The following is a 24,461-nucleotide window of genomic DNA, read 5'->3' on the forward strand; positions in this document are numbered from 1 at the left end:
TAATTAAAGAGACAATTTGGTCTGGGGGAAAAACTGTTAGTAGGGCAAGTTTGGTACTTTTATGGCTTTAAGTTGGCATCACTGGGATGAGCTCTGATTAGCTGATGTATCAACATTGTTTTGTTTATAACATCAAAAATACATTTCAAGATGGAAAGTCTGCTGGAAACATCCACAGTAGTTGAACAACGTTCTGTTATTCATTTTTTACTTGCTGAAGGCAAGTAACCAGTGAATATATACTGCAGAATGTCTAATGTTTATGGTGAAGATTGTATGAATTGTGCAAATTTTTACAAGTTGGTAGAGCAGTTCAAAAATAGTTGCAACTCTGTGACTGACGAACACCGTTCTGGCTGACCAGTTGCAGTTTCAACTCCCCCACTTGAAAGTCGCGTTGATGACATTATTCATGCCGGCCACTGTGTGACTGTGGAAATGATAGTTGATAAGGTTCAAGTTAGTACTGGTACAGTTCATAACATTATCTGCAACAAGCTGAAGTACCGCAAAACATGCGCAAGATGGCTCCCAAAGGAGTTGATACGGCTACACAAGGAAACAATGTTGAGAGTGTGCACAGAGCTAAAGGAATGCTACGAAAAGAGAAGGTGAGCACTTCCTCAACAAAAATTTAATTTGTGATGGTACTTGGGTTCACTATTATGAACCAGAAGCAAAAAAGACAAAGCATGGAGTGGAAGCTCACCAACTCACCTGTCAAGAAAAAATTAAAAACTCAAGTATCGGCAGGAAAAGTCATGCTGACAGTTTTTTGGGATACTGACGGTCCTCAAAGAGCAGCATTCAATGAACAGCCAATACTACTTGGATCTGCTTTTAAACAGGGTGAAGCCAGCCATGAGAGGGAGAAGTTGTGGATCTAAGAAGAGAGGTGTGATTCCCCAGCAAGACAACGCACATTCTGATACTGCTCAACTAACCCATGAAACCATCGACAAAATGGGCTGGGAAGTACTGCCTCATCCCCCTTACAACCCTGGTTTAGCACCTAGTGATTTCAATTTGTTTGGTGCGCTGAAGGAGGCATTATGTGGGAAGAGGTTCCAGGACAACGAGGGCGTGAAAAAGTTTGTGGGAAATTGGTTCAAACATCAAGATAATGAGTTCTTTGCAGCTGGAATATAAAATCTTGTAGTCCAATGGAACAAGTGCATAAACTTTGAAGGGGATTATATTGGAAAGTAGTGTTTTGTAAAAATAAATGCTTTTTTCTCCAGACCAATTTCTCTCTTTCATTATTGAATGACCCTTGTGTGATTATCCACTTGCTGTATATTCCCCAGGGAGATCAGGAGAAAGGAATAATTGTTCAAAGGTGTGTAAGGTCAACTTATTAAAAAAAAAATACTAAAACATTTATCACAATAGTACACAAGATTTTGTAACCATTCCTTGTAGGCTTATGCCACTGCAACTGACATCTTCATTCTTGTGGTTTTGGTGGCTGTCTGTGGTCTTGTTTTATTATGGAGCAATAAAGGAGGACATTGTGATGGACAATGTTTGTTTATGTTACATTTTTACAAAATGTTAGCTCTTTACAAAATGAATGATATCAAAAATCTCCCCCATTAATGAATTTCTGTTAAGTGATCAATTTCACCTCCCACTTGCTGTTATTTGATTTAGATTAGAGGTTACACCTAATTTTTTACTTCTTTTGAAATAGATGTGTTATCCTAGAGTGCTAGAGTAACATCATAATCAGATAGTCCCAGACCAATAAACTGATTTGTTAATTCTGAGCCTGCTAAGAATTTTTCAATAAGGATTTCTCTCACTTTCCTAGTTACTTAACATTCTGTATACCTGGTATCTGTATCGTGCTCAGTGGTGCTTCGGTATTACTCTGTAGACTCAGCTGCTACCGTAACATATTTTGACCTAAGATCAAATCACTGCTAGACCCATTTTTCTGTTATTTAAATTAAGTCATGTGTTTTTTAAACACTTTTTTGTTTTATTATGCAAAATAGTACCAACAATAAGTTCAAAATTCATACAGTAATCTGTTATCATATTCTCATATGCACCGCAGTGTATTATACATTTACTTATTTTGTGACAATTATGTTATTAGGGTCTTAAATTAAAATGTTAATTTTTTTTGCTTGTTCTGCATCTATGAGTGCCATTTCACATAGGATCTGGAGAAGCTCTACCCCCCCCCCCCCCTCGCTCTCTCTCTGTAAAAATGTTTTATGTAGTCTTGTTTCATGACATGTTCTACATTCTTGATGATATCCTCATTTTGGATCTATGGAACTAAAGTACGTCTAATCTATCTATCTGTCTTCTTCACAACTGTGGGTTCTGACTACAGTTAACTATTGGGAGATGAAATGGAAGTCAAGTGAACTAAGGCAGCTGTATCCTCTGGCACTGCTTGGCTGCCAGCTGTACAGAGTATCAGTTAATATGTGAACAGCTTCACATTGCCTTCTTTTCTGTAAGGCTGGTAGAGTGCTGCTCCTCTGTGACAAAAGAAGTATGTAATAAGACCATGAATGGAATAAAGTACAAACTTGAAGTTCTTGAATTTGCTCATCAGTCTTAGTAGAGTAAAAACTTGCTAATTCAAGATAATTGGAGCCAAATAGAGCTCAAATTTGTGAAAACTCAAATAACATGAAGACTATCAATTTTAAAAATCTTTTATTTGAAAAAGATTCAGAAGTTGATGTTCACAGTATTAGTACAAAAAACAATGTTGTTTCATCGTTAATGTATTACTTAGTTTGTTTTAGAAATAATATGCTAGTAGAAACTCAAAAATTGTATGTTACATATTACACGAACTAGTTTACAATTGTTTCTACTGTACATATTTTATTTTTGGAAAAAATAATCAACAGTTTTTCAAACAGTGGAAACTCCAGGTTGGAAAATCAACAATATTAGGAAAAGAATAGATTGGTACTCACCATAAAGATGACCCACTGAGTTGCAGATAGGCACAAGAAATAGACTGTTAGACATTATAACATGCGACCAAAGCCTCTGGTAGGAGTTGCCAATTGTAGTGGTTATGTGTACTTGAGGTGCGCTTGTTTTTGTGAATGTGTGTGTGTTTTCTTTGCTTAAGAATGCCTTGTTTGAAAGCAGTAATGTTTAACAGTCTTTTCATTGTGCCTGTCTGCAACTCTAGAGGTTGTTGATAATCAACAGTGTTTTGTTTTTGTGAAGCCTGTTTGCTCTTAGTAGCATTGTCCTGCCATCTTCTTAGAAGCATAAAGCCAGCTGGTGTTGCCACATTCTCGTTCTGCATATAGTGCAGTGCTAATTTTAATGCCACTATCCCATCACTGTGACTCACTTTGTTGGCACCAACATTGTCATCTTCCTTTTCATCATTAGAATTGGTTTCCTTTGTTTGCCATTTCCTCAGTTGAACTATTGGTCATTTCATACTGATCATCTTAGTTCAGCCACATTTGCACTTCATTATCAGTCAGCACTGTCACACCCAGAAAGACGTCGAATAAGATCTAACAACTGTTCATTGTCATTTTGTTCTGACAGAATGTTTGTTTTGCTTTAATGATGTATTTTAGTTTCATTACCATATTTTCCAAGACTTTTTAAAATGTTTCTGGTTTTAAATGATCCCAGGCTTCTGCAACACAATAGACAACATCCCTCAATTCCCTCTCCCCCGAGGCAGCTTCTAGTGATTTGGGCTCATTTTATATTGAGAGCAGAAGAGATTGCAACAACTTGGGCTAACACTTTTTTTACCCTCCAATACACCAACATTGTATACCTGGAAGAATCCTGGAGATACTAAAAGGTATCAGATAGATTATATAATGGTAAGACAGAGGTTTAGGAACCAGGTTTTAAATTGTAAGACATTTCCAGGGGCAGATGTGGACTCTGACCACAATCTATTGGTTATGACCTGTAGATTAAAACTGAAGAAACTGCAAAAAGGTGGGAATTTAAAGAGGTGGGACCTGGATAAACTGAAAGAACCAGAGGTTGTAGAGAGTTTCAGGGAGAGCATAAAGGAACAATTGACAGGAATGGGGGAAAGGAATACAGTAGAAGAAGAATGGGTAGCTTTGAGGGATGAAGTAGTGAAGGCAGCAGAGGATCAAGTAGATAAAAAGACGAGGGCTAGTAGAAATCCTTGGGTAACAGAAGAAATATTGAATTTAATTGATGAAAGGAGAAAATATAAAAATGCAGTAAATGAAGCAGGCAAAAAGGAATACAAACGTCTCAAAAATGAGATTGACAGGAGGTGCAGAATGGCTAAGCAGGGATGGCTAGAGGACAAATGTAAGGATGTAGAGGCTTATCTCACTAGGGGTAAGATAGATACTGCCTACAGGAAAATTAAAGAGACCTTTGGAGATAAGAGAACCACTTGTATGAACATCAAGAGCTCAGATGGAAACCCAGTTCTAAGCAAAGAAGGGAAAGCAGAAAGGTGGAAGCAGTATATAGAGGGTCTATACAAGGGCGATGTACTTGAGGACAATATTATGGAAGTGGAAGAGGATGTAGATGAAGATGAAATGGGAGATACGATACTGCGTGAAGAGTTTGACAGAGCACTGAAAGACCTGAGTCGAAACAAGGCCCCCGGAGTAGACAACATTCCAGTAGAACTACTGACGGCCTTGGGAGAGCCAGTCCTGACAAAACTCTACCATCTGGTGAGCAAGATGTATGAAACAGGCGAAATACCCTCAGACTTCAAGAAGAATATAATAATTCCAATCCCAAAGAAAGCAGGTGTTGACAGATGTGAAAATTACCGAACAATCAGTTTAATAAGCCACAGCTGCAAAATACTAACACGAATTATTTACAGACGAATGGAAAAACTAGTAGAAGCCGACCTCGGGGAAGATCAGTTTGGATTCCGTAGAAATACTGGAACACGTGAGGCAATACTGACCTTACGACTTATCTTAGAAGAAAGATTAAGGAAAGGCAAACCTACGTTTCTAGCATTTGTAGACTTAGAGAAAGCTTTTGACAATGTTGACTGGAATACTCTCTTTCAAATTCTAAAGGTGGCAAGGGTAAAATACAGGGAGCGAAAGGCTATTTACAATTTGTACAGAAACCAGATGGCAGTTATAAGAGTCGAGGGGCATGAGAGGGAAGCAGCGGTTGGGAAGGGAGTGAGACAGGGTTGCAACCTCTCCCCAATGTTATTCAATCTGTATATTGAGCAAGCAGTATAGGAAACAAAAGAAAAATTTGGAGTAGGTATTAAAATCCATGGAGAAGAAATAAAAACTTTGAGGTTCGCCGATGACATTGTAATTCTGTCAGAGACAGCAAAGGACTTGGAAGAGCAGTTGAACGGAATGGATGGTGTCTTGAAGGGAGGATATAAGATGAACATCAACAAAAGCAAAACGAGGATAATGGAATGTAGTCGAATTAAGTCGGGTGATGCTGAGGGTATTAGATTAGGAAATGAGACACTTAAAGTAGTAAAGGAGTTTTGCTATTTGGGGAGCAAAATAACTGATGATGGTCGAAGTAGAGAGGACATAAAATGTAGACTGGCAATGGCAAGGAAAGCGTTTCTGAAGAAGAGAAATTTGTTAACATCGAGTATAGATTTAAGTGTCAGGAAGTCATTTCTGAAAGTATTTGTATGGAGTGTAGCCATGTATGGAAGTGAAACATGGGCGGTAAATAGTTTGGACAAGAAGAGAATAGAAGCTTTCGAAATGTGGTGCTACAGAAGAATGCTGAAGATTAGATGGGTAGATCACATAACTAATGAGGAAGTATTGAATAGGATTGGGGAGAAGAGAAGTTTGTGGCACAACTTGACCAGAAGAAGGGATCGGTTGGTAGGACATGTTCTGAGGCATCAAGGGATCACCAATTTAGTATTGGAAGGCAGTGTGGAGGGTAAAAATCGAAGGGGGAGACCAAGAGATGAATACACTAAGCAGATTCAGAAGGATGTAGGTTGCAGTAGGTACTGGGAGATGAAGAAGCTTGCACAGGATAGAGTAGCATGGAGAGCTGCATCAAACCAGTCTCAGGACTGAAGACAACAACAACAACAACAACAACACCAACATTCCTTGGTCCATTGGCTGCATGAGGCTAACAGTATTGGGAGGTAAAACAAATGAGTAAACATATCTGCTGTGAAGTTCGTCAGCTTTGGGGTGACCTCCTGCATTGTCTAGAGTAAGGAGTCCCTTGAGCATTAATTTTTTTTTTGTTAAGTTTTTTTTCTTCTGGCACAAATGTGTCAAAAAGCCACTGCTAAAAAATTGAAATATCCATCTTGGCACTTTTTTTATTCTTATACAAAACTGGTAAGATTGTCATCTGTATATTTTTGAAAGCTCTCTCTCTCTCTCTTTTTTTTTTTTTTAAAATAGCAGACTTACCAATTAACAAAAATGACAATTTGTGACCCCCAAAGATATTACTGCAAGCTAGGATCGTTATTCTATCTTTTAATTTCTTATAACTTGTAGCAGAGGATTCATTTCTAGCTGCTAGCATGTGAGTAGGAAGCATTCTATGATTGAGTCATATGTCATTACAATTATCAACTTCATAAAATGACAGATTTTTCTGATTTACTATATTTTGTATTTTTTCTTGGATCAGTTTAACAGCTCCACTGTTAGCAGATAATTTTTCAGTGCAGAGTTCAAACTGGCCCACCCAATATCTTTGCATCTACCAATCCAGCCAGCCAGAAATAGCAGAAAAACTTTCTTCTCCTTCTTCTTCCAATTCTTTTCTAAATAAAAACGCTTTCTCCCGAATCATCTGACCACTTATTGGACCTCTTATAGCTCGCTGTTCAGTAAACAACAAATAAAAGGCTTTGCTAGTGTTTTCATAATCTGATGTTTTCATGATTTTATGATCTGTAAATTTTGATCTTTTTTAGAAGAACAAGATGCTTTGGTAGAATATCGGTGCTCTAGTTTGGCTCTGTTGTGTCACCAGTCACCTACTGTTACTTTGCCTACATCCAACTCTGCGACTATCTTTTTTATTGTCTCCTCACTTTCCAATCTTTACAATGCTAAAACTTTCTTTTCCAAAGAAGCAAATGTCTTCTTCTGTTTTGAAGAGTCAATGCTGATATTGGCAAAATAAGGCAGGAACAATAATAAATACTAAACACGGCCTGACTAAACTGAGCCAGAGCAGACACTGGCCAGCTAGCAGCAAGTGAAACAACAAAAATGGCTAAAGTGTGCATGATTGTAAACAATGTATGCACGTGCAGCTCGGCCACTGATCACATCCTCTCCCTGCATATTTTCGATTGTATGCGTGATATTCTTTTGATTTTTTCTAACGTAGTTGTCATCCATCACCAACCTCAAATTAAACAGGGGTTCAAATTGCTGGGGCTTGGATTACCAAGGTTTTACTCTATTAAACAAAAAATGACTACCTGCTACTTTACAAACTCTCTTCAGAATGAGAGAATGAGGAAAGGGAAAAATAAGGTACTCATTCGCTTAAATGAGATTGTTCAAAAACTTCTGAAACTTTGTCCACAAAATTTTTCTTCGCTTACCTTTTAAGTGTTGTGCATGGTCTCCTTTGCAATGCTCTCCTTCACAATTGATACGCTGCTTCCAACACCACTTCCAGAAGCAGTCTGTGTAAGCCTCTTGCAGGTTCATGCAAAGCACCATCTGCGAACTTTCTTTTATCTCAACTGACATTACAAATCTTTGTCCTTTCAATGGGGTTTTCAACTTTAGAAATAAAAAATGTCCACAGGCACCAGGTATGGAGAGTATGGAGGATGAGGCAGCACAGTCATTTTGTTTTTTGTGGGTTAGTCACATGTCGACAGTGATGAATATGTGGGTGCATTATCATCATGCAGGAGCCATGACTTGTCCCACCAAATTTCAGGCAGTTTCTGTCTCACATTTTCTCGCAGGTGTCACAACACGTCCCATTGATTGACAGTTTTTCCCTGTGGCATGAATTCATGGTGAACTAATTCTTCAAAGTCAAAGAAAACTATCAGCATGGGTTTTGACATTTGACCTGATCTGACAAGCTTTTTTTGGTCTTTGAGAACCTTTCCTGACCTGTTGTGAAGATTGAACCTTGTTCTCAACATCATAACCATAGATTCACGTCTCATCACCAGTTATGATTCTCTTAAGGAACATCTCATTCTCATTTGTGTGATCCAAAAGATTTCACAGATTAGGAGGTGAAGGTCTTTCTGGTCTTGACTCTGTCGGACAAACTTGGTGGCAACATGATGTATTCAAAGATTCTGTGTCAGGATTTTGTGATATGATCCAGCTGAAATGTTACATTCTGATGCAATCTGTTGGACAGTCTTCAACTGGCATGGACAGTTTCGTTGATGTTCCTGACATGAGCGTCATCGGTAGACATTGGAGGGATGATATGAATTGAGGATAATCTTTAACTTCCGTCCTGCCATTTTGAAACCATGTGAACCATTTGTAATGCTGAGTATGGCTTAAAAGCACTCATCACTGTAGGCTCTGTGCCTCATTTGGTGGGTCTCTATAAAGGTTTTCTTGACTTTCACATAAAATGTAATGCAGGCATGTTGCTCCTCTAACACTGCCATGTCGATATTCGCAAACTGTGCTACATGGCATTCTACTCAATTCAGAACTGAATTACACATTAGACACAGGCTTGTGTAGCAGTGCCAACTGCATTTTACTCCAACATACCATTCGTGTTAAATTACAAATGTTCCAGAATCTTTTGAACGGACCTTGTACCACACCATTTTTTATCAATAATGTGCTGCGTGTTTTTCAAGCAATACAGTAATGGTTAGAACTGAAGGTTCTTGTTTCTGTTTTCTTTTCTTTTTTATTTGCTACCAGAAAATGAATTTTCTATTTTTATTACAAACCTCAAGCTGCTCAGTAGTCTTAGGCGAAACTGTAAGTAAATGATTGCTTGCCCAACACAAGTGGACACTTACTACTTCATAATGGGTGTCGTATGGATGTTTCCTCTGTCCTTAAAAATTCAGTATCATTGCTACTTAAGAGAAGAGATTACACACAAGTATGACATTTCTATTCTGAGGTTCCTGTTGAACAGGGAATTGACCTTTTAAGATCACCATAGAATACATACCGTTCCTCTTAGTTGTCCTGGCTAACCAAGCTTACTGCACATTTTCAAAACTTGTTCCTTATATCCACTTGAAAGCATACACCCAGCCACATGGTCAGTGACTCTGTTTCAGCTCAGTCAGTGGTGAAATTTGCATTATTATAGAAAGGCAATGTGTGAAATTCCTCACATAGGAAAACTATACAGCTTTGTATGCAGGGATGATTTGCATAAATTGGCAGTATGAATAAACAGAACACTAGTTGTGTAAATTGAAAGCTCCCAGTTATAAACCATAAAATATGCTTTGCAACACAGCACAATGAAAATTGTTGCTTTTAAAGTATCTGTGTAATTTGGTGACTCATCCAACACCATTGCCTCAAAATTATGCAGATTTAAACTTGCTCCACTTTTTATAATTTCTTCTAATTGTGTACCATGGATCTTTTCATTCTCTAATCCTTCCCATCCATAAGTATACTTCTTGTATCATCTTTGTTGGGCCTTTGGAATGCCACTACATACACTAAACTCTATGATATTATAGTAGTATCAGATATTCATCTTAGAAGATCCCAGAATTATCATACCACTTGTTTGTACTGCTGCAGTGATCGTTTACAAATGCATGCTTGTTAATAACAACTATAAGAGAAGAATTTTTGTTACATTGTGAAGGTAGATTAGTTTCTTTACCAAATAATGGCATGGCTGACTCTGAATTGTGGTTCCATAAATTTGTGTACCTGTTATGGTTTTCAATTGCAGATAGATTAGGCTTTACATCCCTCCTTATGATGCAGTTCATAGTGTAAGTGTGCCTCCCCCCCCCCCCCCCCCCACTCCTGTACTTGCTCAATTTAATTGCTACACCGTATGTGGTCCATTTCCTTTCCCTTGATCAAGAATTTGATGGACGAATATGCTGCTTATTAAACTCACATTGTTTAGGGCAACAATTTCATATTTCAGTTATCTTGTAAAGAGCTTTTATTTGCCTGTTTCTTGTAATTTGTCTAACTATATGTTATGGTACTTGGCTGTCTTCCATTTATCTCAATACCAGAAAAATATACTTGCGAAATATACCCATATACCATTCAGCATACACTATGGTGAGCTGTTGGCTAACACTACCATTGGAGACTAAGTCAAAAAAGTTGTCATTTTATCCAAATCTTCGTGCTGTATTAGGTGTATGGATCCCATACTACTATGTGTGCTACAGATCACTTAGTGATAATGTTATTATCAGTAAAGATAGAAATTGTTACTACATTTTCTTCTTCTCTTCCTCCTCCTCCTCCTCCTCTTACATAAAGAGGTAGAAAGCAATAGATCTTTAAATTTTTCATAGGTTTCGTAATATACAGAGAAGTGACTCATATGTCTTGGTCATTTCTTTCCAAATTGTGTGATATTATAGAAACTTTACGTGAATAATGGAAACTGACTACATCTGCTATAACTATTTTCATATTTAGAGTAACCATTGCCTCTGGGGAAATGTGATCTGTCGTATGTCTTTCAGTTTTTTTGGAACTTGCCCCTGTTTTTGTAATTAAATACTCCTGGTTGATAACACATTCTTAGAATTGTGAATAAGTATTTGAAGACAATTAACATTTTTAATGTCATAGACCTTTGTTGAATTAACAGCAAGTTGTTTTAAATGTTCACAAAATGTCCAGTTTTGCTGCAGTGTAACTATCATTGATTATTTGTGTTTCTGAAGAAGCTACAAATGTTTCTTTGCAGCTTAATGAACTGCACGTGCAGGTTGATCTCATTTCATCTTAATGTACTGTTGCTCATCTGGGCATTGATTTTTCGTAGTTGAGCATTGCTGACATTCTACTTCTGCATGTACTTCCATACTCTGCAAACCACTGTGAAGTGGATGACAGAGAGCACTTCATTTACATTTACATCTACATCTACATGATTATTCTGCTATTCACAATAAAGTGCCTGGTAGAGGGTTCAGTGAACCACCTTCAAGCTGTCTCTCTACCCTTCCACTCTCCAACAGCGCGTGGGAAAAACGAACACTTAAATTTTTCTGTGCGTGCTCTGATTTCTCTAATTTTATTGTGATCATCATTTCTCCCTATGTAGGTGGGTGCTAACAGAATGTTTTCGCAATTGGAGGAGAAAACTCGTGATTGAAATTTCATGAGAAGATCCCGTCGCAACAAAAAATGCCTTTGTTTTAATGATTGCCACTCCAATTCACGTATCGTGTCTTTGGCACTATCTTCCCTACGTCGTGATAATACAAAATGAGCTGCCCTTCTTTGTACTTTTTTGATGTCATCCATCAGTCCCGCCTGATGCGGATCCCACACCGCACAAAAATACTCTAGGATATGGCGGACAAGCATGTTGTAAGCAATCTCTTTAGTAGACATGTTGCACCTTCTGAGGGTTGTGCCAATGAATCACAGTTTTTGGTTTGCTCTACCCACAACATTATCTATGTGATCGTTCCAATTAAAGCTATTTGTAATTGTAATCCCTAAGTATTTAGTTGAATTTACAGCCTTCAGATTTGTGTGAATTATCACGTAATCGAAATTTAATGGATTTATTTTAGTATTTGTGTGAATAACTTCACACTTTTCTTTATTCAGGATTAATTGCCACTTTTCACACCATACAGATATCTTATATAAATTATTTTGCAATTCTGATGACTTTACAAGATGGTAAATGACAGCATCATCTGCAAACAATCTAAGACAGCTACTCAGATTGTCTCCTATGTCATTAATGTAGATCTGGAACAATAGAAGGCCTATAACACTTCCTTGGGGAATGCCGGATATTACTTCTGTTTTACTCAGTGACTTTCCGTCTATTACTATGAATTCCTTTCTGACAGGAAATCACGAATCCAGTCGCACAACTGAGGCGATATTCCATAGGCATGCAGTTTGGTTAGAAGGTGTTTTGAGGAACAGTGTCGATAGCCTTCTGGAAAAATTATAAATGTGGAATCTGTTTGACATCCCCTGCTGATAGCACTCATTACTTCTTGAGTATAAAGAGCTAGTTGTGTTTCACAAGAACAATATTTTCTGAATCCATGCTGAGTATGTGTCAATAAATCATTTTCTTTGAGATAGTTCATAATGTTTGAACACCGTATATGTTCCAAAACCATACTGCAAATCGACATTAGTGATATGGGCCTGTAATTCAGTGGATTACTCCTATTTCCCTTTTTGGGTATTTGTGTGACTTGGGCAGTTTTCGAGTTTTTAGGTACGGATCTTTCTATGAGCGAGTGGTTGTATATAATTGCTAAATATGGAGTTATTGTATCAACATACTCTGAAAGGAACCTAACTGCTATACAATCTAGACTGCAGACCTTGCCCTTATTAAGTGATTTACATTGCATTGCTACACCGAGGATATCTCCTTCTATTTTTCTTATCATGGCAGTTTTTGTTAATTGTAATTCAGGAATATTTACTTCATATTCATTGGTGGAGTTTCAGAAAACCATGTTTAATAACTCTGCTTTAGTGGCACTGTCATCAGTGACTTCACCATTCTTATCATGCAGTGAAGGTATTGATTGTGTCTTGCCACTGGTGTGCTTTATGTATGACCAGAATCTCTTTGGGTTTTCTGTCAGATTCTGAGACAGAGTTTCGTTGAGGAAATTATTAAAATCATCTCGCATTGAGGCACGCGCTGTATTTCAAACTTCTGCAAAACTTTGCCAATCTTGGGGATTTTGAGTTCTTTTAAATTTGGCATGCTTTTTTCGTTGCTTCTGCAACAGCGATTGTCGTATTTTGTGTGCCATGGGGATCAGTGGCATCACTTATTAATTTATGTGGTATATATCTCACAATTGCTGTCGATACTGTCTCTTTGCAATCATTCCACATATTTTCTACAATTACATGATCACATCGGAAGAAGTGGAGACTGTCTCTGAAAAAGGCGTTAAGAGCATTTTTGTCAGCTTTTTTAAATAGCTGTACTTTGCATTTCTTTTTGATGGTTGTGAGAGTTATGGTATTCAGCCTAGCAGCAACTGCCTTGTGATCACTAATTCCTGTATCTGTCGTGAAACTCCCTATTTGTCAAGGATTATTTGTTGCTAAGAGATCAAGTGTGCTTTTGCAATCATTTACACTTAAAGTGGGCTCATGAACTAATTGTTCAAAGTAATTTTCTGAGAAAGCATTCAGAACAATTTTGGATGACATTTTGTGTCTTCCACCGGCTTTAAATGTATAATTTTTTCAGCATATTGAGAGTAGATTGATGTCACCACTGACTATAATTGTATGAGTGGGGTACCTATTTGAAATGAGACTCTAGTTATCTTTGGACTGTTCAGTAACTACACACATCAAAAAAAGTTTTGCACCTCCAAGTTTCATAGAACTCCTGAAGATAGATGTTGACTGTGGATATTGTATTACAGGCACAGTCCCTTTGACTGCTCAGAGATGTCACCAAACCTGCCCAAAGGTGTAAACAACCACACATGAGCAGCACCTATTAGACAGAGGGGGTCCAACAGCCGATCAGTTCCAGTTATTCCACCAGGAAGCAGATACATGGCTTGTGTTGTCTGTAGTTCAGCCATGTCTAGACGGTCAGTACCACGGTTTGATCACATCTGCATTGTTACTTTGTGCCAGGAAGGGCTCTCAACAAGGGAAGTGTCCAAGTGTCCAGGTGTTTCGGAGTGAACCAAAGCAATGTTGTTCAGACATGGAGGAGATACAGAGAGACAGGAACTGTCGATGACATACCTCACTCAGGCTGCCCAAGTGCTACTACTGCAGTGGATGGCCACTACCCACGGGTTATGGTTCAGAGGAACCCTGACAGCAACGCCACCAAGTTGAATAATGCTTTTTGTGCAGCCACAGGACATCGTGTTACGACTCAGACTGTGCGAAATAGGCTTCATGATGCGCAAATTCACTCATGGCATCCATAGTGAGGTCCATCTTTGCAACCATGACACCACGCAGTTCGGTACAGATGGGCCCAGCAATGTGCTGAATGGACCACTCGTGATTGGCATCACGTTCTCTACACCAATGAGGGTCACATATGCCTTCAACCAGACATTCGTTAGAGCCATGTTTGGAGGCAACCTGGTCAGGTTGAACGCCTTAGATACACTGTACAGCGAGTGCATTAAGGTGGAGGTTTCCTGCTGTTTTGGGATGTCATTAGATGGGGCCGACATACACCACTGGTGGTCATGGAAGGCACTGTAACTGTTGTACGATATGTAAATCCATCCTCCGACGGATAGTGCAACCCTATCAGCAGCATACTGGCTAGGCATTTGTCTTCATGGACGACAATTCGTGCCCCCATTGTGCACAACTTGTGAATGACTTCCTTCAGGATAACGGCATCACTCGACTAGAGTGGCCAGCATGTTCTCCAGACATGAACCCAATCGAACATGCACAGGGTAGATTGAAAAGGGCTGTTTATGGACGACATTACCCACCAACCACTCTGAGGGATCTACGCCAAATCGCCGTTGAGGAGTGGGACAATCTGGATGAACACTGTGGATAGTATGCCAGACGAATACAGGCATGCATTAATGCAAGTGGAATTGCTACTGGGTATTAGAGGTGCCAGTGTGTACAGCAATCTGGACCACAACCTGTGAAGGTCTCAATGTATGGTGATACAACTTGCAATGTGTAGTTTTCATGAGCAATAAAAACCACCAACTGTATTTAATCAATCCTTTCTGAACACTATTAGGCAGTTTGAAAAAATTTCGGCTGAACTTATTTCCGGCTTTAGCCAGCTTTCCATACCTATAAGTATTTGAGCTTCAGTGCTTTCTGTTAGGGCTTGGAGTTCTGATTCTTTCCCAACACAGCTACAGCAATTTACAACTACAATATTGATTGTTGCTACAACTACTGTACTGTGTTTTACCTGCCCACTTTTAGACCAATGCCCTTTCTGTGGTTCCCTGAGGCCCTCTAACGTAAAAAACCGCCCAGACTCTTCCACACAGCCCCCGCTACCCATTTAACCGCTTCCTGTGTGTAGTGGACTCCTGACCTATTTAGCAGAACCCAGAAACCCACCACCTGATTGCACAAGTCGAGGAATCTGCAGCCTACACAGTCACAGAACTGCCTGAGTCTCTGATTCAGACCCTCCACTCAGCTCTGCACCAAAGGACAACAGTCAGTTCTATTGACAATATTGCAGGTGATGAGCTCTGCCTTAATCTCACAAGCAAGACCGGCAGTCTTTACCATTTCTGCTAGCTGCCTGAAACGAGAGAGAATCTCCTCCAATCCAAAGTGACACACATCATTGGTACCAACATGAGCCACCACCTCCAGTTGGCTGCACCGTGTACTCTTCATGGTATCCGGAAACACTATTTCCACATCTGGAATGACTCCCACCGGTATGCACACGGAGTGCACGCTGGCTTCCTTCCCCTCCTTGGCAGCCATGTTCCTAAGGGGCCCCATTACGCAACTAATGTTGGAGCTCCCTACCATCAGCAAACCCAACCTCTGTGAATGCCCAGACCCTACAGGTCGAGAAGCTTTCTCTGGAATGGGGTGGACGACTGCATCCGGCTTAGAGACTTCATCAGCCACATAAACCTGCTCATCAAACATACCAGGGAGGTCCTATGATCGGCCTCTCAGAAGGTCTTTTGCTCCGTCTGCCACTTCACTTGACCACGGGTGAGAGGTCAACATCAGTGCTGACTGAACCCAAGGCGGCTACAGCAAAGGACCATTTTTGGGGGGGGGGGGGGGGGGGTGTTACATGGGATGTGCTCGACGTCCCTCGCATCCATGCGTCTGACTCACAGTGGTGCCCCTTGGCAGCAGCCTCAAGCTGTGTGACGGAAGCCAACAATGCCTAGAACTGTGAACGAAGGGTCACCAACTCAGCTCACATCTGTATATAGCAATCACAGTTACTATCCATTACTGAAGTTGCTCCTGTTTGAAGCTTGTAAAAATAACAAATGAACAGTGTACTCAGCTTATTAGCAGGAGAAACTCAAGGTGCTCTCTCACTGACAGTCTAACCGACTCGGAGCTATACTAACCAAAACAAACAAAAGACTGTACAATACAAGGTTTGATACATGTGTCGATAACAACAGTGGTACTGTATGCTACACTGTTATTAAAATAAAAGGTTTGTCGAGTAAGCACTCAAACACGCAAGAAATTTCAAAAATAAACTAGTAACTACACAGATAACTGAAAATAAAACGCTCTTGTTTGAAGCTCCTAAAAGATATATAACAAACGAATGGTGTACTTGCCTTACTAGCTGCAGGAACTCGAGGTTTTCTCTCACTGATGGTCTAACTGACAATTCCTATCATACTGGTTATTAGAGCTTCTTCCTGTTCCATTCACACATGAAATGCATGAAGAGTGACTGTTTAAATGCCTCTGTGCATACTGGAATTAGCCTAACCTTGTTCTCACAATCCCTGTTGGAGAAATATGTAGGTGGTTGTAGTATATTCCTAGCTTCATCATTTAAAGCTGGTTCTTGGAACTTTGTATGTAGGCTTTCTTGGGATGGTGTGCACCTACTTTCCAAGAGTCTGCAAGTTCAGTTTTTTCAGCATCTACCTCCATAACATTCTTCCAAGAGTCAAAAAAGTGTGTGACCATTCATGCTGCCCATTTCTGTATATAAGCAGTATCCTATGTTCATTCTATTTGGTACAATCCTACACACTTGATCATAATTCTAAAATGTTTCTCACAAGTAGTTTGTAAGCAATTTCCTTTGTAAACTGACGCTATTTAAAGTATTGTTAGTGCAATCTTCTCTCTTACCAACATAGGCAGTTCATCTCATACTTGATTAATAGTCTCAGCCCATATAATTGTCACTTCAAATCACTAAATTCTCTTAGCTAGGTGTTTTTTTAAATAGTTTTTGTGAATAGTGTAAACACTCTTCAGTAGGGTTGTAAAATTGCTACACATCCTTTTAGCAGCCATTTCGTACTACCTTCTACTGCACCACTCAAAAATAATATCTGATTAAAGTGATTTCAATTGTTCTCAACTCTACTACATGGTCCAGTCACATTAATGTTACTGTCCCCTGTGTTTGACATAAACATACAACTCACAGACAGCAGGTGGCAGAAGTATCAGTGAAAGGTATATAAAGTGTTGGGGGATGTGGAAAAAACTGCAGTCATTATTGGAATGTGGAAATGGAATGATTTAGCTGACATCAAAAAGGGCATGATCATTGATTTTCAGGCCAAGAGTGGAAGATTTTCAAAATGGCAAAGTTTGTAAATTGTTTATATGTCACTGTGGTTAAAGTACATTTTGCATGGCACAATAGCACTATCAAAAACTAGCAAAAAGCCAGCTGTGGAGCACTACAGGCCATAGATGACAGGAGTGAACAAAAGCTGCACAGATGTGTACAGGTGAGTAGACACGCAACTGTTGAGTAATTGACCACCCAGATGAACCAAGAGGCTACCAGTAGTGTCTCGTCAATGATCGTCCAGTGAATGTTGCTGCGTATTGGCTTCCACAGCTGGCACCTGGTTGATAACACTCACCTTGACTGCTGTTAATTGGCAATGCAGGCTGGAATTTGCATGCCATCACCACAGCTGGTTGTCCACTGTGTGCCTACAGTCAGCCTTTTCAGATGAATCATGTTTTATGCTCCTTCAGACAGATGGCTTTTAGCTTGTGTGATGTAAAACCTCTGAAAACAAACTAGGAGGGAGCTTTATGGATTGGGGAATGTTTTCATGGCATTCTCTGGTTGGCTTCACCATGCTGGAAGGCACAGTAGATCAACACAAGTTTCCATATATCCATGGGGTCCATATCCACCCCGACATGTACTTCATTTTTCCTCTTCATGGTGACATCTAGCAGCAGCACACTGCAACATGTCACATAGCTCACAATGTATGTGCAAGGCTCTGAGAGCACCAGGATGAGTTTACAAAATTGCCCTGGCAACTGACTCTCCATATTATATCAAGTCAAGAATTGTTGGGACCATGTAAATCATGTTGCTCACGCCATGGGTCATCAACTGAGAAATGTAGCACAGCTGGTCACAGTACTGGAGTAGACATAACTCCACATCCCTGTTGGTACCTTCCAGTATCTCACTGGCTCACTTCTTTCACATCTCGCACTGCCAAAGGCGATTATTCAGGTTTTTGACATGTGGTACCATTAATGTGACTGGTCAGGGTAATATGTATTTCACTCATCTATGAAATGGTACCTGACTTTAAATGGAACATTACTCTGTTGATAACATTTGTAAAGATACTGAAAACATTCAGCATTTCAGCTTTGTTTTGCTACCATCAATTTTAGTTCCTGTGCCCTCTCTGAGTGGCTGGACACCAACTCTGGTGCCACTAACAGACTTCACATATCATCAGAATTTCTTTGAGTTTTGTGAGAGATACTTTGAAAAGATTATGCTAGGATAACCATTGAAGGCCTTCTTGACAACTAAACGCATTTCACCCAGGATCTCTGTCTCTGTAACTCTGTGCTTTGTTTACACATATTGTGCAGTAGTCCTTGTTTCTTTAGATGTTTCTTTACAATAACTGTACATCATGTAGTGTACTTCCCACCATGAACTGTTCTGCTAAGTATATAGGGTGGTCCATTGATCGTGACTGGGCCAAATATCTCACGACATAAGCATCAAATGAAAAAAACTACAAAGAACGAAACTTGTCTAGCTTGAAGGGGGTACCAGATGGCGCTAAGGTTGGCCCACTAAATGGCACTGCTATAGCTCAAACGGATATCAACTGCGTTTTTTTAAATAGGAGCCCCCATTTTTTATTACATATTAGTGTAGTATGTAAAGAAATATGAATGTTTTAGTTGGACCACTTTTTCGCTTTGTGATAGATGGTGCTGTAATAGTCACAAACATGTGGCTCTCAATTTTGGATGAACAGTTGGTAACTGGTAGGTTTTTTAAATTAAAATACAGAATGTAGGTACAGTTGAACACTTTATTTCAGTTGTTCCAATGTGATACATGTACCTATGTGAACTTATCATTTCTGAGAACGCATGCTGTTACAGCATGATTACCTGCAAATACCACATTAATGCAATAAATGCCCAAAATGATGTCCGTCAACCTCAATGCATTTGGCAATACATGTAACGACATTCCTCTCAACAGCGAGTAGTTCGCCTTCTGTAATGTTTGCACATGCATTGACAATGCGCTGACGCATGTTGTCAGGCGTTGTCGGTGGATCACGATAGCAAATATCCTTCAACTTTCCCCACAGAAAGAAATCCAGGGATGCCAGATCCGGCAAACGTGCGGGCCATGGTATGGTCCTTCGACGACCAATCCACCTGTCATGAAATTTGCTATTCAATACCGCTTCAACTGCTCGCGAGGTATATGCTGGACATCCATCATGTTGGAAGTACATCGCCATTCTGTCATGCAGTGAAACATCTTGTAATAACATTGGTAGAACATTATGTAGGAAATCAGCATACATTGCACCATTTAGATTGCCATCGATAAAATGGGGGCCAATTATCCTTCTTCCCATAATTCCGCATCATACATTAACCCGCCATGATCGCTGATGTTCCACTTGTCACAGCCATTGTGGATTTTCCGTTGCCCAATAGTGCATATTATGCCAGTTTACATTACCCCTGTTGGTGAATGATGCTTCGTCGCTAAATACAACACATGCAAAAAAAATTTGTCATCATCCCGTAATTTCTCTTCTGCATAGTGGCAGAACTGTACACGAAGTTCAAAGTCATTGCCATGTAACTCCTGGTGCATAGAAATATGGTACGGGTGCAATCGACGTTGATGTAGCATTCTCATCACCGATGTTTTTGAGATTCCCGATTCTTGCGCAATTTGTCAGATACTGATGTGCGGATTAGCCGTGACAGCAGCTAAAACACCTACTTGGGCATCATCATTTGTTGCAGGTTGTGGTTGATGTTTTACATGTGGCTGAACACTTCCTATTTCCTTAAATAAAGTAACTATCCAGTGAACGGTCCGGACAGTTGGATGATGTCGTCCAGGATACCGAACAGCATACATAATATATGCCCATTGGGCATTTTGATCACAATAGCCACACATCAACACGATATTGGCCTTTTCCACAATTGGTAAACAGTCCATTTTAACACGGGTAGTGTATCATGAAGCAAATACCGTCCGCACTGGCAGAATGTTGTGTGATACCACATACTTATACATTTGCGACTATTACAGTGCCATCTATCACAAAGTGAAAAAAGTGGTCCAACTAAAACATTCATATTTCTGTACGTACTACATGAATATGTAATAAAAAATGGGAGTTCCTATTTTAAAAAACACAGTTTATATCTGTTAGAACTATGGCAGTGCCATCTAGTGGGCCAACCATAGCACCATCTGGTTTCCCCCTTCAAGCTGGATGAGGGTCGTTCTTTGTAGTTTTTTCGTTTGATGCTTATTTCGTGAGATATTTGGCCCGGTCACTATCAATGGACCATCCTGTATATCCATCCAGTGCTTTGTCAAGTACTATTTTATACCTGAGTCACAGTTCTTCTACATGTTCCTGCCCAAGAGTAAATGTTTTGAATTTTTCTTTGAGAGACATGATATGATTGTCTCTTTATTTTACTTAGGGAATATGCAAGCCTCCTCATTTTAGTAATCATTATTGCTAAAAATGCCTTGTGATCTCTGAGGATGTCCATATTGAATCTGGCATCGAAAGGTCAGGTCAATTTGTTGCTATTAGGGCTAATTTATTTCCATCATGAGTGGTCTTCTAAAGTATCTGGTCTACTTAGTTTTCAGAGAAGGCGTTTTGTAATATTTCGTAGTGTTCCTTTGTCATTCCTATTACTTAAAAATCTGTAATTATCCCAGTTTCTGAATGATTAAAATCTCCTTTGATGATGATGGTGTGATTGAGGACCATATGTATTGGTGAAATAAAAGTTTTCTCTAAAGGTTTGATTAGATTTGGGGTTGAGTCAGGTGGTCAACTGGAAGATGCACCTATTGGTTTATGCTCAAACCTGATACTGAGTCTTGCCCATTCAATCTCAAGTTTAGATTCAGTTTCTAGCTGGGTGGATTTGAGTTTTGTATCTACTGCAACTTCCGTTTTCCCATTAGAGTATCCTTTTGATATACACATAAATTTTCCCCAATAATCTTGCTACTATCAATTTTGGGGTTTAACTTTTTTTATCTATTGTTATGGGAGATCTAGTGCGTTTTAGCGTAGCTGCTTTTAAATATACTCATACTATGGCATATGGTACAAATGTTGTTACCTGGACTGTAATGAGAGTTCTTGTTGTTTTCAATACATTACAATAAAAGTAATAAATTAACAGTGGATCCAAAAGAAAAATAAACAAAAGACCAATCATCCCTCATGAAGAAAAGGCTTTAGGTACTGGATAGCCACATAAAAAGTTGGTGGTTACTCCAATTCAGCTATAGAATTTGCATTTTTCATAATATTGTTACATTTTTCATAAGAGCTGGTTAATCTTTCCTCTCCTTATATTGTATCTGTGGTTGGTGTATTTCTGTGGAAATTGTGTGATGGTGCAGGTTGGCCACATGTCAGTCCCTGGAAAATTCAAATACATCTAATTGATTCTTGGGAGTAGATTGTCTATTTATGTTATGTATTCCCTTCAGATAGTTCATACCAACTCCTCATAATTTCTTTAGGAACAGCCTGTATGATCATCTAGAACTGAAGATTAATGTGAAATGTTGTCCTCTGAAGCTAGGAATTTAACACTAGTTTACTGTTGACTTTATTTTATTTCTCTTGAATGAAATTAAACCACAAATGGTGAGCATATGATTTCTTGGTTGAGTTAAAAAAACGTGTTACATTTTTGTTTGAGGCATCACCATGAATGTGTTTATGCATGTCAATCTTTTTATTCTTGTTGTACATATTTCTTTGTTATGCGTGAGTTACATTGGAGATTGATGTACACTTCTTGTGCAAAATTAAAATTATTTATTTTGTTTTAAATCTGTTATGCAGTTACTTTAGCTTGTGATTGAAAATTATACAACTTTTTCAATGCATGCTACTAATTTTTGTTCTGTGGTTATTGTTTCTTTTTAAAAGACTAATCTTACATCTTTTTTTGATATTTAATTACTGCTTTGTTTAGTTTGCTGCTAATATTTTTTCAGGAGGATCCCGGTTAAGCTCTTCTTGGCAAATGTGTAGGTATTTCATTCAGATTTATGTTAACATTTTATTTCTGATTAATTTTGCTTTTGTAACAAATGATTATTGCAATTAAATGAGTAAAGGTGAGAATGATGAAGTAGATTCACTCAATAATGTTAGCTTTTCATTAATATTCCCCCTTCCTGTGCTCTCATTTAATTTCTGTATTATTAATACCACCTATCCATAAGTGCTGTAGCTCTCTACTATTGCACCTAATGTTTATTGTAAGAGTTTGAGAGTAATGAGAGGTTTTATGAAGAATGTATAATACCATAAGTTAAACTGCTTTGTTAACAAGACTAAAACTCACGCTCACAGTATAATTTTATTTGACTATGAGCATGAAGTGCACGTATCGCTGAGACTATGCAGCAGTAGCATCACACTTGGAAATGAGTACTTGATCCAGTCACACAAGACCCACTAGAAAATTATTACAGTACAGTTAATATTTTTACAGTATTTTGATGTTAATTCTGCAACACTATGCATGCAACTTCAATATTGTCAGAAAATCTTGAGCTTACATCATTCATCGCCAGCTCGAGTTTCTGTATCGGGGAATGGTTTCCTTCATAGCCTCCTCAACTCGCCTTGTCCAAGGTACACTCGAATGTTTCCCAACCTGCAGCATGTAGACACCCATGTATTTTCCTTAGTATTGTTGAATTGGGGAAAATAAATCTCTCACCTTGAACATGTGTGGCTATTTTAGAGCTTCATCAACATATGCCATTTGCTCAGACCTTGATATGCCCTTGACTGACAACACATTCATAGGTGTGCAACAAGGTTGATGATTCTATTTTTGTCTGTAGGAATGGAATAGTCAAACCAGCAATACACTAATTGGCTTTCTATCAGTACTCCTTTGTTGATCTAATATTGTTGCTACTGGTGTTGTCAGTTCAGATGTGTCAGACTTTTAGGCGTGATTAAAATTGTACAGATACTTTAAACTATGTTATGTACATAGGTTATAGAAGATAGTAATATTCTACAGCCCAAACTTTTCCATTTGTACTGAAAATATATTCTAAGATAAGAATCAGATACTGATACTGATACTGATTGTGTGTTCAGAGGCTAGATCAAGGTTCACCAAGTAGGGTAGGTACTGAGCAATAATTGCTCGCTTTCAGCATAATACTTCATCATGTTCAGGAAACCAGAGAACACTTGTAACTCACCCAGAAATATTTTATCTTCCGATTCTGAAATGTGACATGGGCGGTATTGATCTTTGCTGATTTGACTTGTGGGGACATTGAAGGTATATGGAGTGGCAGAAGGGAGGAAGGGAAATGATGGTATCAGAAAAAAAATGTTCTGCGGTATAATTGGTAGATCTGTTCTAGGGCAGGTTAGGGAAGTACTAAGAAGAATGTTGAAGCAAAGAAGAGAGTACAGGGGACTCCTGAAGAGTCAAGTTGAGCAGTAAGAGCTTAAAAGATAAGAAGTGGTTCCAGAAGAAGGATAAACAGAGACTGATGTTGGGATGAGTGGCTGGATTTGGTGGCATGGGGCATGGTAGGATTACGAAATAGATTTAGAGCAGAGAGGTTGTGGAACAAAGGCTATGTAACAGAGTGAGTTTCCATCTGAACAGTTAATAAAAACTGGTGTTTTGGAGGTGGCGGGGGGGGGGGGGGGGGGGTTCCTCAGTTTCTTGGGTTGTGTAGAAGTCTTATGAGTCAACACCATTATTTTGTGCAATATGCTGTGTAACTGGGTAGTGTAGTTCTCTTTTGGCTGCAGTTTGACAGGTGACATTCTTCAGGATGTGGAGTTGGTTTTTGGCCATAGGTGCAGCAAAGTTTATAGATGATTTGGCTGCTTTTACAGGTTGCTCTGCCTTTAATGGGATGAGAAAGTTTATTGTAGAATTGAAATAGGAGGTGGTGGTTGATGAATGAGACAGATCTTGTACCTGGATCTTTCACATGACACAGGCATGTGCTTGGGAAAATAATGAGCAAGAGGCAGACAATGATATTGAGTATGTTGGGTTGATGGCAGAACATCACGTTGGGAG

At 39.0% G+C, this 24,461-nt stretch overlaps 1 protein-coding gene across 1 annotated transcript in view; it reads left to right on the forward strand.

The window, feature by feature from the left end:
- The window catches only part of LOC126174771 (intermembrane lipid transfer protein VPS13D), a 531,199-nt gene that overhangs the window by 404,183 nt on the left and 102,555 nt on the right, over positions 1-24,461 (forward strand). Inside the window, 1 exon segment of the mRNA XM_049921112.1 lies at positions 22,384-22,416. Coding sequence (XP_049777069.1) covers positions 22,384-22,416 — 33 coding nt within the window.

Source organism: Schistocerca cancellata, chromosome 3 (genome assembly GCF_023864275.1).
Source record: "Schistocerca cancellata isolate TAMUIC-IGC-003103 chromosome 3, iqSchCanc2.1, whole genome shotgun sequence".
Lineage (NCBI taxonomy): Eukaryota > Metazoa > Arthropoda > Insecta > Orthoptera > Acrididae > Schistocerca > Schistocerca cancellata.